Here is a 14,120-nt window from a genome sequence, read left to right on the forward strand (position 1 = left end):
AAAAAAAAAAATAAGACTAGCCGAAGAAAAACAAGGGCCACCAAATGATAAGTTCTACTGATAAGCTTAAATTTTGGAAATAGAACTCAAAAGAACGTATTTTTATTTTTAAGTGTGGCTGCATTTGCAGTGTGAATTGAACTTAGAAAAGTATTTCACTCTTCCCATTATAAGAATTAATTTTAAAGGGCAAAAAAAGAAGTTTCACATTTCAGAAATCAACTCCTCTGTACTTGCCAATCATCCTGGATGTAGACCTGTCCAGAAGCATTTATTGTTTAGTCAGCTGATATTCTGGGACTTCTGAAGGTCCAGTACCTCTTAACTGTTTGCCTATTTGGAGCCAAACACTAGTTGTGTAATTTCCTCTCCATGGATTTTCCATTGCCTTCTGGGCAATTACTCTGAGTGACAGCCTCCTTGTCTGGCCTGTTCAGCTCCTGAAAACCAGAGCTAATTAACACAGTTAAAAATCTACGCCTGCAGCCATCTTTCCAGGGCAATGGATTGCAAACTTGATGAGATCCTTTACAGGCTCATACATAATTTTAATGCTCCTGATAACACATTAATTGTCCACTCATAAATTTCAAAATGAAGAGGCCTAACTATATCATCACTGTTTGCTATAGCTAGGGGTCAACACCAGATACTCATAGACCAGAGTGTGCTCTAGTAAATGACATTTTTTTTTTTAACTGTACACAGCTTTATCCCTTCTCTGAAAACAAGTGTCAGTGCACACAGAATACAAATGGATCTTGACAGAATACCTTGGTTTGAGCAACTTGGATCGCCTCCTTTTAAAGTCTTAATAAATCAAAATTGATGCAGAAAAGTATTTTTCTTGGGAATTTTGAAGGAGGAAAACTAATGGAGAGACTTAAAGTTATATCCTAAGGAATTTAAATTAAAAGACACCTAAAGTCATATGGGCATATGTATACGTTTAATCACCCACCTATCCAAGCTCCCAACTCTGGCAACTAGATACAAGAGACTCCCAACAGCAAGGCTTCCCAGCACCAGGAGCTTCTGTCTCAGCCACGCCTGCTGTTTGAATAGCATGGCCCTCCATCAACCTTCAGAACTGCTGCAGCCTAAGAGAGGGGAGAGAAGGCATTCATTAGTGGTTGTTGCTTACAGGCTCTGTTGAGTTTTACCAAGTCAACCAGAGGGGACTGGGGACAAAGAGATGTCGTATGCAGAACAGTGCCTATAGCAACCTTGTCAATTTTTGAGGTGCAACAGGTATTTAGCCAAACTTACCTTTTTTTTTCAACCTGGCTGGTGCTAAAAAATCATCTACTAGGTTTAGGAGGAAGACATTTACTAGATAGTGCCTGCCAGACAATTGCCAAAACAAATTAATATGCATAGATTATAACATATCATATGTATATCTAAATAATTCAAAGAATTTTGAAAAAATGAGCAACATGAGGTTTACTGGTAATGGCAGGTTCACCAGAGTGAAATGTTGAAATTCCAGTTCAGTTAACCATAATTTTGGGCATATGAAATGATGTATAACATTTATACATCTTTTGTTTTAGTTGTGAATGGAGGAAGGGAGTGAAGGAAAAAGTGATTTCTTTACCTGCTGAGGCTATCAGTGATAACTTTCAGGACCTTGCATATTTGGAATAGTGGCTCTGAGGAACCTGCTGTTTCTCTTTATGTCCTCTTCCAGGTCTTGGATTCTGAAAACATGCTCTGACTAGGGGCTCCTAATATGTGACCTCCTCTGACACTCAGTGAATTGGAATAGTTTTTGGTGAAATCAGTCTTGCTCTTACATCACAAAAGAAGTTTACTTGGAAGCTTTGTTCTCTTGTATCTGAAATAAGGCCAGTGGAAGAGAGAAGGGCTTTTCTTGTGCTGATATTAAACTTGAGGAAAAAAATGCAAGCTCCCAATTCAGTCTTTTTTATTAAAAATAAATCCAATCTCTCTTTCAAGATAAGATTGTTTGCTTCTTATTGAAGCTCAAAATAGTAAGCTAAGAAGAAGGAAGCTGAGAGACGTGGTTAGAAATTGTTTTGCTGCAGTGTATCTCCATATTTGTTATGTGAAGATTTTCTTTGTGCAAAAGAACAAAATCCAATTGGCAATAGTGTGTGAATAAATGTGGGGGAAGAAAATTATGGAAAAGATCAAAGAATACAGGCTCCTGGAGAGCTCCTTGGTGGTGGTGTTGATTGTGGAATATAGGAGGGCATCTGAAGAGGGGGATACAAGAGCAGTATTAATCTAACACATAGTCAGAAAACATTTATGGAACATGTCCTATGAGCTGGATTCTATATTGGTTGCTTCAGAGACTTTAAGTGTCTTTTAATTTAAACTTCCTTAGGCTATAACTTGAAATCTCTCCACTAGTTTTCCTCCATCAAGTAAACAGACATGGTTCTTGCCCCATGGGAATCCACAATCTAATATAAAAGACAGACATGAAGCCAGAAAACCTATATAGGATTAATACATGACACATCGTAACAAGTGTGAGCCAGTGTATTCTATATAGAGGATTAATATGTACACTTACAAGTGGTATGAAATGTAACAGAGGATAATTACATAAGAGAAAGAATAACTGGGAGTCCACCTCAGTTCTCCCTGAAGAAGTGACCCCAGGACTCATACTTGGAGGAAAAGCAGGAGGCAGGAGTAGGACACAGTGGATTTAGGGCAGTGGTGCATGATGATGCACAAAGAGACTGAGGAGGGATAACTTTTGCCTAATATGGCAGGTGCATTTGTACACAGGGACTAAGGGGGAAAGAAAAAAGGTGAAGTGTAAAAGCAAAGAGCAAGTAGTAAGGAAGTATTTCAGGGGTCTGGGTGGGCCCGTGTTTTCAACTTAGCAGGGTTTTCCCTAGGGGCAGTAAAAGGGGGCAGAAAGAAGAGAGAGAGAGTGAGGCATATTGAGGTCCACTATGTGGTAAGCACATTATTCAGGTGGTATTTCAGGAAATTCTCAAAAACATCTATGAAGTAGAAAGTGTTATTTCCATTTTGTCGATGGGTAAAGGGAAGCTCACAATTTTCTCATTTGCCTGTGTTCACACAACTGGCAGGTAAGGTGAAGGCAAAGTCAGAAACCTCTGGAATGTGATTCAAGCTTCATGGAGAATCAATCTCCTTACTCTAGGTTGATGTCCAAGGTCCTCAGTTAGGACCACATGCTTTTAGCATGGGGCTTTGATCCCTGTTGAAATGCTGTCAGAATGAAATACGATTCTACACGTAACATCACTCTACAGAGCTTTATAGCTTTCCAGACTAAAGGATTATGTGTTCTTTGTATCTTAATGTGAATGAATTTAATGTGCATTTACAGACAAATGGCATGCGAGAATAAAGGTCTTCTATGGCTGAGGAAAGGCAATGGAAATGGGGATGATGGGTAGACAAAGGTAAAATGTGGGTTTGACAAAAATCACCAGCCTCATACAGAGGACCAAGTTGGAGACAAGTCATTTGGCTTTCTCAGCTATTGAAAAGCAGGGTTCATACCCTCCTGCTTAAAACTGTGCTACAGTTTTCTATCCACTTCATCCGCTCATTGGTCCACCCATTTTTCTTTAGTTAGAGACCACTCATCCTTCAAGGTCTAGGCGACATCCAAGTTCCTCCATGAAGTGTTCTCCAGCTGATGCTCTGGTCCTCAGTCTTGCTCACCTCCACTAAACTCTTGTTCCCATCAGCCAGCACCACATCTGTGCTTGTTGCTGCCTTCTGTGTCTGTTACTACCACCTCCTGGCAATAGGCTAAGCCTGCTGGCTGGTTCAGAAGTATTAGAAAGCAACCTGAAGGCATTGAGCCCACAATCTGTCTGTCACAATGCAAAGGTCTGGGGTTCTCTATGGTAGGCTTTCATACTATCCTCAGAGATTCTAATTCAATGGGTCTGCATTAACCTTGTAATACTAGAAGAAAGTTAAAAAATTTAATATCATGTTCTACCGTTATTTTTCTCTTTGTCACCCATGCCAGTAAACTATTTCTCTGTTAATTTCTTTTTGCCTTGTTCTGTCTGGTACTTAGTGCCTCCCTTATTTCTTAACATTTGGGTATGTTCTCTGTGTTGGTTTCCTATAGGTCTGTGTAGTTGGATTAATCTTCTTAATGTGAGTTATTTTGTCTGTTTTAGTTGTTCACTGGACCAAGTCCAGTTCCTTCCCCTTGAGAGCATAGGCCCTTCCTTCCATGGTCCCAGCATGGTAGTCAGCTTCGCTCTCTCTTAGAGTCAGCCACACTCGCATCTGTGCCTGTCAGCTCAACCTCTTTACCGCTCCTCCTAATGTCTTCAGTCTCATCTCCATGCTTTTGTCAGCTTCCTCTCTGGCCTAGACAGTCTATGTCCCCTCCTTCAGCGCTCCCAGATCCTACTGATATCTTCCTAGGAAGGGTGATTCTACTGGATGTGGAATTTGAGGGAAAACATGCCCAATATACTTCAGATTGGTAGCTAGAAGTGGATCAGGTCTGCCATGTAGATAATTATAAGGCCAAAGCGTGGGCCTGGAAATAAAGTTTGGAAGAAAATTGCATCCTAGGATTGAGTGAGTAAAGTGATGAAGTGTTCTCATGGTTGTACTCTGCTTAGCGGGCAGAGTGAGGAAGGAAAAGTGATAGTGTGAAGATTGCTGAAGTAGTCCAAGATTTAGGGGTCTATCATGGTAATACTATCAGCCTCCTATTTCAATGCTCATGTCATCTGTATACAGTTGGCTATTAAACTGGGCTGAATATGAGGTCGTAATTTTTTCTATTGCCACTGAGAATTTTTAGACTCCAATATTGTCCTTATAGACTCTTTCTGATTAGCTCAGCTATTCCCATAGAGGTTTTGCCCTGTGGGATAAGCTGCTACTATGGGTTCAGCTGCCCTGTGCTGGAGATATCTTAAATATGCTCACTGGGGTTTTCTTTCTTTGGAAACCTAATTTATCCAGCCTTTTATTTGTAGAGTTGACCTAGCTCCTTCCATTGCTTTCTCTTATGCTATGTCTGGCTCATTCTTATTGCACCCTCTGATGTACTTCATGTCTACTGTGGTGCTGAGGAGAATTAAATTAATATTAGTAAGTTGCCCATGGTGAAGTGCCAAGACTACTCTACAAGGAGTCAAAAGAACTCATGTCATATTTTGGTTTAGTCTTGTTATGGGGACTATCTGAATTTTGTTCCTCATCTGTGAAGTGAAGATAACAGTGCCCATCTCACAGGGTTGTCATGACATGAACACTAAGTCACTGCAGGATAGAACTTCATGAACAGCTGAGTACTTTACAAAAATGAAGTGTAATTAATATCTTCAGGAGGCAGATGAATTAATTCATGCAATGCATTTTAAAGAGGTAAAGAATAAAATAAGTGCAATTCTCATGAATAATGTAATTGGATTGTGAAAAAATAGAAGTCCATTTTTAAGTATAAATCATTTTTAATGGAAACTCTTGTTAAACAATAATATACTAACACCATAATTTCTGTTCAAAGCAAGATGCTAGGCAGGTGCATGCATGTGTGTACATGCACACACAGATAGATGCAATGCTTCTCTTTTTGAGCTGAAATCTCTTGAAACTTTTGAGAAATGAGGAGGACATGCCAACAGTTTCTAACGAGGCTCCTTTGAGACAGGAAGTGAAATATCATTCTGCCTTGTACAGTCTCTAACTATATGCTAAGATACAAGACCAGAGCAGCTTCTGCATAAACCTTCCTCAGAGAAAACCAAAGGTAATGGGTTAAGTAAGATTCAAGATGACTCTTTGTTTTTTTTCTATAGCATCATAAAGTGTTTAAGAGCTTGCCAGGATGAAACCTCAAAAGTTGGAAGTTCTCACTTTTGTTCTGGGCATGTCAGAGAAAGAAGCACGCGATTCAATCCTCAGGCACAGTGCAGTCAAATTGGTTAGAAGGTTAACTGCCTCTTCAACCCCAGAGTCCCTTCCCTTCAGCTGTGCCAACTTTAATGGATATTTTAATAATCTTTCATTAGAACAGTCATATGGGTAATAGGCAATTTAGATATAGTTTTTAAAAAGTCTGTAATTTATTTTTAGATATAAAAAGGTTAAAGACCTACAGTGACATTTAAGCCCTCCCTCACCTCCAGTTCTCTGGTTTTTAATCTTCCAGTGCCTTTCATGTCATATGCCAAGAACAGCACAATTACAGTTTCTCCAGACTGGTAAAACTTTAACAGACATGCTATCTTAGCTGAAGAAAACAGAGTAAATGGCCAGAAACAAGGTGTAAAGACATCTGGCTATTTCAGTGAAACAGCGCTAAGCAAACAAAAGAAATGATTCCCAAGCTGAAACAAAGAAATAAAGGGATTAAAAAATAATAATAAAGATATGTTCAAGTGCTGCTCACAGGCTTGTAGACACTATTACTGCAAGCCCCCAGTACCAGTAAAAACAGCAGCAGGAACAATAGCTACAAAATTTATTAAAAATGACTGAACTTGTACAGCAAAATTATTCCAGAAAATAGTAACCTTCTTAGGAGAATTAGCTCACTTATTCCAGACATTAGCCTTATGAGATGGACAGAAACTACATACTAATGTCTTCCTTCACATTTACTAGTTGATATAATAAACTGACTTGTATTATCTATTATATATATTTTTTTTCTGATGGAAACTAAGGAACAGAGAGATGAACAAGTGGCTAGTAAATGCAGAGGAAGATTTAAATTCAAAACTATCTGACCCCAAAGGATATGGTTCCTTGATCGACCCTTGATTACAATGATATTCGTAGAGCTTTGGATGCTCACTTAAGAGGCACTTAACAAATACTTGTTTGATTGATAAGAGCAAACAAAACCCACTTAACTCCATCCAGATAACTTGTCTTTGAGCCTTGAGGTAGAGAATGGGGAGGTGCAAAAAAGTAAGAGGAAAAAACATTCATGGAAGGACAGGCAAAAGGAACAATTTGAATAGGTTCAGTCTAATAAAGGGGTGGGGAATAGGGGAAATATTAAAAAGTAATGGTAATAATAACCATAAAAGGTAATGTTTTCATAGTTGACAAAGTGATTTTTCATATTCACTATACCATTTAATCTTAGAACTGATCAGAATCATGATAATCTCATTTCTTTTACCCATAGTTCAATAACTACTTTCCCTTTGGAAGATTTTATAGTAGATGATCAAAATAACATTGATTTCGACTGCCACCTGTCACTCACTTAAGTTCTTATGAGCTGTTTTCTATAAGATCTTTGTTAAACCTGTATATTGCCTTTCTATTATCACTTCCTCCCCTCCCCACAGGTTTTACCTTAGTATCTCAGTAAATGGCTCCCCATCCAACCATCCACTTGCCCTATCCAGGAACCTTGGATTCATCATTCTTGACTCCACTTCCCCTCATCTCCCACCCCATGTCCAGTCAGCTAGTAAGACTCCACCTGCAAAGTTCTGTTAGAATCCACCCATTTCTCTGCACTGTCATTTGTGACTATATAGATGCAGATCTCTGTTTATCTTAATGTTTATGGGCTTCTAAGTGGTCTCTCAACTATTAGTTTTGTTCAAACCTTAATTTATTCTTCATTGCAATAACATATTGTTTCCAAATGAAAATTTGATCACATTTTCTCCAGGTTTAATATCCTTTAATGAGTTCCTTTCAGCCACATGGTTTTAAAACACCATTTGTCCCTTTCCATTGCCATTCCACATACCCCTCAATATCTACATAAACAAACTTCAGTATGCAAAACAATTTGCAGTTCTTTTGAAGAGCTATGGTCAGTTTTGCTTCAAGGTTTTTCTTCATAAGGATCCTGTAGTATCAAAATACTAACTCTGTGCCTCATTGATAAATAAGGTCTGTAAAATGAGACCAACAGCCTGCCCCATAGTGCTATAAAGAGGAATAAATGAACATGTACTGTTAAGCACATAATAATGCTCAATAAATGCTAGTGTTATCATTTAGATAGGAGGTGTCTCCAAAAATCTCATATGTAAGCCAATGCAGGGAAGTTTATATATGAAATTATTGAGTTATGATAACCTTAATATATTCAGTATATTAATCCACTGATATTGATTAACAGAAGGTAATTGCAAGTACATAGAGTGTAGCTGGAAGTAGGTCATTGGGGGCATTACTTTAGGGTTTATATTTTGTCTCTAGTGAGAAGCACTCTCTCTTTTTTTCTGTTGCCATGTCTTGAACTAATGTTTTACTCTGACATCACCTTCTTCTATGATGTTCTACCTCACCTTGGACCCAGAGCTATGGCATCAGCTGTTTATGGACTGAGACCTCTGAAACCATGAGCCAAAATAAACTTTTCCTCCTCTATATTGTACTTGTCCGGTCTTTTCATTATAATGACACAAAGCTGACTAAAACAGAAATTGGTACCAGAAGTGGGGTCATTGCTGTGACTAACCTAACCATGTGGTTCAGAGCTTTTGGAGTTTTTTGGAATTTGGGTATGAAATTTTGTAAAGTTTAGATATGAAAGCTGGAAAAGCATCACTATGTTTTAAGCAGAGCTTAATGGGCAATTCTGGTGTGAGCTCAGAAGTCAATAGGACTGCAGACAGTAAGACCGGGCTCATGAGATTTCAGAAGAGAAGGACTCTATTTGAGGCCATTCATGTTATATTCTGGCAAAGAAGTTGTCCATATTTTGCCCATGTTCTGAGACTTTATTTTTGTGAGAGGGAATTTAAAGATGATGGACTAATTAATCTGGTGAAGGAAAATTCAAGGCAGCACAACATTCAAGTAATGGTGTGGATATTTCTGGTAGCTTTTAGCAAAGTTTACTGTGATAATCAGGAGCAGAAAGCAAAGCAGAAATATTTTGAAAACTTGCAGTTTGGCTAGAAAAGTGAGTAAAATTGGGGCTAACGAAGGAATTAAAGAGATTACAGCCATTAAAAAAATGCTAAATACTTTACCCAGAAGCAATAAGAAAGATGGATTGAGGGCATCTCAGGAATTAGCAAGACCACATCCATTTCAGACTCAAGGGTGTTAAAAGTAAAAATTAAGAGAACATTGGAGTGCTTTCCCTACAGAGGAGTGTCTAGTAAATTGTTACACCATGCTCAGCCTTTCAGACACTCAGAGACTGCTATAGTCATGATTCTAAGAGACTTGACTACTGTTTGAGATGGTGGTAGATTTTTGCATCAACTACGTGGTGCTGGTTCTGGTGGAATGTAGGATACGAGAGTTAGGTAATCATAGAGGCTTCCACCAAGATTTTAAAGGAAGGTCTGGGAAGCCAGGAAAAGTGCAGTGAAGTGAAAATCTCTAAAGACTGTGTCAGGCATCATGGCAAATGCATGTAATCTCAGCGGATAGGGAGGCAGAAGCAGGAGGATCTCGAGTTTGAAGCCAGCTTCAGCAAAAAAGTAAGGTGCTAAGCTACTCAGTGAGACCCTGTCTCTGAATAAAAAATACAAAATAGGATGAGGGATGTGTCTCAGTGGTTGAGTGCCCCTGAGTTCAATCTCCAGTACCCCCGCCACACCCCTCCAAAACAAAAAGAATCCCTACAGACTGCACCAAGAAATTGACGCCTGAAGGTGTGAGAAGGAAACAGAAGCTGTGTTGGAGACTCCCAAGATTAAGAAATGTCAGTAATGTGGAATGTCTGGTGAGGGAACTTGCAAGAATTGAGCAGAAACAAGCCAAGGGAGAAGCCATGTGAGCTGCAATCAGCAAGGTCATAGGGGTGAAGCTATGTAAGTACATTGAAAAGAATTTCATCATGTCATGTGCTCCAGATGCTAAACAAGGAGCTATAGGATTTGTTTGCCCAGCTGAATCCTGGTCTTGCTTTGGTCACATCCCTTCTTTCTATACATGTCTTCTATATATGAAGACATAGGGGAAATGGAAATGTTTACTCTGTGCATTACATATTTGATTTATGTAACTTGCTTTTGATATTTACAGGGGGAAATCATACATGAGTTTGCCTTGAGTCTCAGAAAAGATTTTGGGTTGGACTTTTGGTAATGCTTGTACTGTTAAGACTATAGGGACTTATATAGAAATGGACTAAATGTATTTTGAATTGTGAGATTGGCAAGAGCTTTTGGGGGCCAGGGATGAAATGTTACAGTTTATATATTATGTATCCTCTGAAAGCTCATGTTTGAGAAAATGCAAGAAAGTTTAGAGATGAAATGTTGGGTTATGAGAACCTTAACCTAAGCAGTGCATTAATCTGCTGATATTAATTAACTGGGCAGTAATTGTAGGGAAGTAGACTGTGGCTGGAAAATGTAGATCACCAGGGGTGTGCCTTTGGGGTTTATATTTTGTTCCTGGTGAGCAGCTCTCTCTCTGCTTCCTATTGTCATGTCCTGAGCTGCTTTACTCCCCCATGCCCTTCCACCATGATGTTCTGCCTCACCTTGGGCCAAGAGCTATGGAGTTGGCTGTCTGTGGCTTGAAATCTCTGAAACTATGAGTCAAAATAAACTTGTCCTCCTCTATGTCATTCTTGGCAGTTCACAGCAATGCAAAGCTGACTAAAGCAGCTAGCCACGTCCACTAATCTTTCCTTTCTCCTTCTCCCAGGCCTTGATTTATCTTATCTTGGTATATCCTAGGGTCTCATCTTAGGTTCCTTGGGAAGGCCTTTCTTGATCATCTAGGGCTGGCTCACATGTTCCTCTTCTGTATCACCCCAGCATCTTCTATTTAATTTTACTTAAACCAAAATGCAATTTTCTGCTTACTTGTGTGTACCTCTAATTAAATTATAATTTCCATGAGATTAAGGAATATGTGTTTTCCTTATTGAATTATCACAAGCATTTAGAGTCACAGATGTTCACCAAATAACTGCTGAATAGAAAAATTAGTTAGATGAATGGCTATAACATCTGGACACCACCTGTCTTTAACTAAGTAGTAGTACTTTACCGTTGTGTAGTACTTTGCAGGTTTACCATGTGCTATATGTCTATAAGCAGCCTCATGGTTCCATCTTATTTTTAAAGTTGAATATTCATATATCCTTCACCTAGATTGATGTTTTACCATATTTGCTTTCTCTCTTTACAGATATCTATTTATCTCTATATAAACACATATTATTTTTACCAAGTCATTTGAAAATAAGTGGCAGATATCAGCATGGCAGTATCCTACAAGGCTCCCAGCTGAAGCCCACACAGCCTGTGACATTAGTGGAGAGTATGGCATTCTTGCTCCAGGGGACTAGGGAGATGAAATGACCTGCTCAAAGCTTCAAATCACTAAATCTGGAATTGTAGAGTACTAGTTTTAGACTTTCTACATTGTACTCCCCTGCTTTTCTCTTAAGTTCACATAAAGTTGCAGATGCTATGAATTTTATTGGTAGAAATAGACGTATACCTTACCTTTTCTTAAACTTCCAACTCGTAAATTTGGATGAGCTGAGTATCAATAAAACAGAAAACCAAACCTTTAGCAAAATTGTGAAGGAGGAAATAGTTTTATGAGATTTCTTGTCTCCCACTTTATTTTCTTCATTCCTTTAAAGAAAGAAAATTGGAGAACCTCTACATTCTAACATGAATGATGGGATCATGAGTGATACAATCCAGAGTATTAGAGTTGTCTCCTATTTTGAGATCCAGTTATTATTAAAAATTCAATTAGATACATTTATAATTAAATAAATTAAAACAAAGGCAATAAATATTAAAAACTCATGATTTCTTAATTATCTTACTATATTTTACTATTATTTATGCTCTTGAGGTTATCAAGTCTAATGTATCTGTACTGTGTACTGTGGAGATAATACACATCTCTTCCAATTCCTCATGCAGTGAATTCATCTGGGTAGCTTAACATTCAGCCAATTCATGTTGGTAGCTTAAAAGTGGCCAGAAAATGTTTATTACATTGTGCAATAAACCGATGTTATAAACCATTCTCCTCCCTCACCAAAATCTGGCTAAGCATTCTCCAGCATGCCACTGATTACGCCTTGTTAAACTGTCTTTTGTACATTCACTAACTAGGTCTTTCCAAGAGCCCACCAAGTTTGCAAGGTGGTGCCATGTGTTTGTATAAAAATGAGGATGTGCTTACCCTTCACATTTCCTTCTCCTTTTAGTTTCCTCTCCCATTCTCCTGACTTTTCACAGAGCCTCATTTTCATTTCTGAGGTTCCTGTGATCCTTTTCTGTCTTTCTGTTTTGACTTTTCTAGGTCCCTTTCTTCCCAGTTTTTTTTCCTGTCTCCAGTTTTTCCTACAACCTGCTACTAATTAATTTTCCTAAACAAAAGAGCTTAAAAAGATAAGAATGAAGAGCTACTGTTCTTAAGTAATACTGATAAAAAAAGTGCAGCTAAGTATCTTAGAAAAGCTTGTAAGTATTTAATAAATCTATAAAGTAGTTGATAATTAATTGGTATGCAAAATGATGCTAAAAATGTTCAGTTCTTGCAAAGGCAGGCTAACATTTTCTTAAACTATAGTTTTAAAATCAGTATTGTAAACATGCTTCAAAAGTTTTCTGTTTTTGTTACCAGAGACCACTTTCTTCTCTGAATCTCTGATCTTTTGGGGGCCAGAAGGGTTTCTCCAAATTTTGTGCCTCATGTTACCAGTCACCACCCCAGTACTATTACTGAGTTCCTCTCACATGTCAGAGGACATGCATTGCAAATGTGAGAAATAATATGGAGAACAAGAGACCCAGATTCTACCCCATAATTTTTGTATCTTCTACATTTCAAGGTCAACTCTTGAGAGATGTGTGAAGAAACAGTATCTTCTGCTGTACAAAGAGCCCTGACCCTCTTATATTGTCAGAACAGAAAGAAGCTCCACATGGGTAGGGTCTGTTGGACCTCAGAATCTCGCCCTCTGGCCCAAATACACAGTCTTAGAGAGTCCTCCTGTAGTGGCGCTCCCTCCTCCACAGAAAAATCTTAACTAAGCTTCTCTAGAAATCTTCACCATAATTGATTCTAGGACTATCAGCAAAAGAGTCGCTACAAAAGAGTTCACTGTAGATAAACTTCCTATTTTCCTGTTACTCTATCTTATTTGGTCACTGTCCTGGAAGAAATCAGCAGTCCAGGTGCTGAATGCCCCTTTACTATTTTTTCACAAACATCCAGTATAGTAGTTTGTAAAAGTGCATTTGCAAATGCAAAATATGATTAAAAAAAAAAGATAGATCCTTTAACAAGGCCTCTAGCCTTGAGCTGGAGCTTCACAGAAATGTCTACATTTCTAAGATAAGAGAAGTCACCAATTGGGCTCCATGGTAACAGCTGGCAGGGGGAGGAAAGAAAGGGGAGAAGCTCTCCCCTTCCCAGGCACTGTCCTTGAAGGATTTACTTGCTCAAAACAGTGAAAGAAAAAGCTGCTTTTATGTGAACTTCTGCAGACTGTGAACTTCTAAGCCCCTCCTCTTACATGCTGGGTATAAAGTTCTGAAACTACCTGAACTTGGGGTTCAGGGGATTAATTAATTACAGTAAAAGCTGTGCTCTGTGAACCTAGCTGCAGCCAAATAAAACTGTTTCCTGCTGTCTTCTGTGCCTTGCCTCATCTGTCCCCTACAACACTCGTACCTAAGTAGACACAATCAAACCATTTTCCAAAAAGCACTATTCCTTCAACAAGACTTTTTTCTTCACCCCCCCCCCCCCCCCNNNTTCCCCCCCCCCCCCCCCCCATGTGAAGACTTTTAGACAGATGTTCAGCACAGTGGCTAGATCTTGGCTGGTGACCTGTGCCTTCACAGTGGGTTCTGTACTCAGAAAACCCTAGAGTTGGCTTAATGCTTAGTAGGCACTGTTTTGAATTTCTTAAAGAGTTTCAGAACAAGGGCCTCTACGTTTTTATTTTGCTCTAGGCTCCACAAATTAGGTACAGTCCTGCAGCCAGAAGGTCCTGCCTTCTGAGAATGGATTACTCATTGTGGGTTGTGGCTCTTCACAGTGGTAGTCCCTTCCTTTTCCAGACACTTTAAAAAAGAGACAGATACTGCCCTACCCCCAACACAAAGGCACACTTCCTTTTACAGAACTGGGAATCCCACTCCCGTTGTTTACTTTTCCCTTTTCCTTCTGCAGTCTTTCCTGAGTCCCAT

The 14,120-nt window shown here is 38.9% G+C and overlaps 1 protein-coding gene across 3 annotated transcripts in view; it reads right to left on the minus strand.

Annotated features, from left to right (window-relative positions):
* The window catches only part of Hs3st5 (heparan sulfate-glucosamine 3-sulfotransferase 5), a 159,636-nt gene that overhangs the window by 5,905 nt on the left and 139,611 nt on the right, over positions 1 to 14,120 (minus strand). For all 3 annotated transcript variants that reach the window (XM_015500373.2, XM_048791541.1, XM_048791492.1), the window contains one exon: positions 962 to 1,100. In XM_015500373.2, the coding sequence (XP_015355859.1) occupies positions 962 to 1,068 (107 nt within the window). In that variant the 5' untranslated portion in view covers positions 1,069 to 1,100. The remainder of the gene's footprint in view (positions 1 to 961; positions 1,101 to 14,120) is intronic.

This window comes from Marmota marmota, unplaced genomic scaffold, assembly GCF_001458135.2.
Source record: "Marmota marmota marmota unplaced genomic scaffold, marMar, whole genome shotgun sequence".
Classification (NCBI taxonomy): domain Eukaryota; kingdom Metazoa; phylum Chordata; class Mammalia; order Rodentia; family Sciuridae; genus Marmota; species Marmota marmota.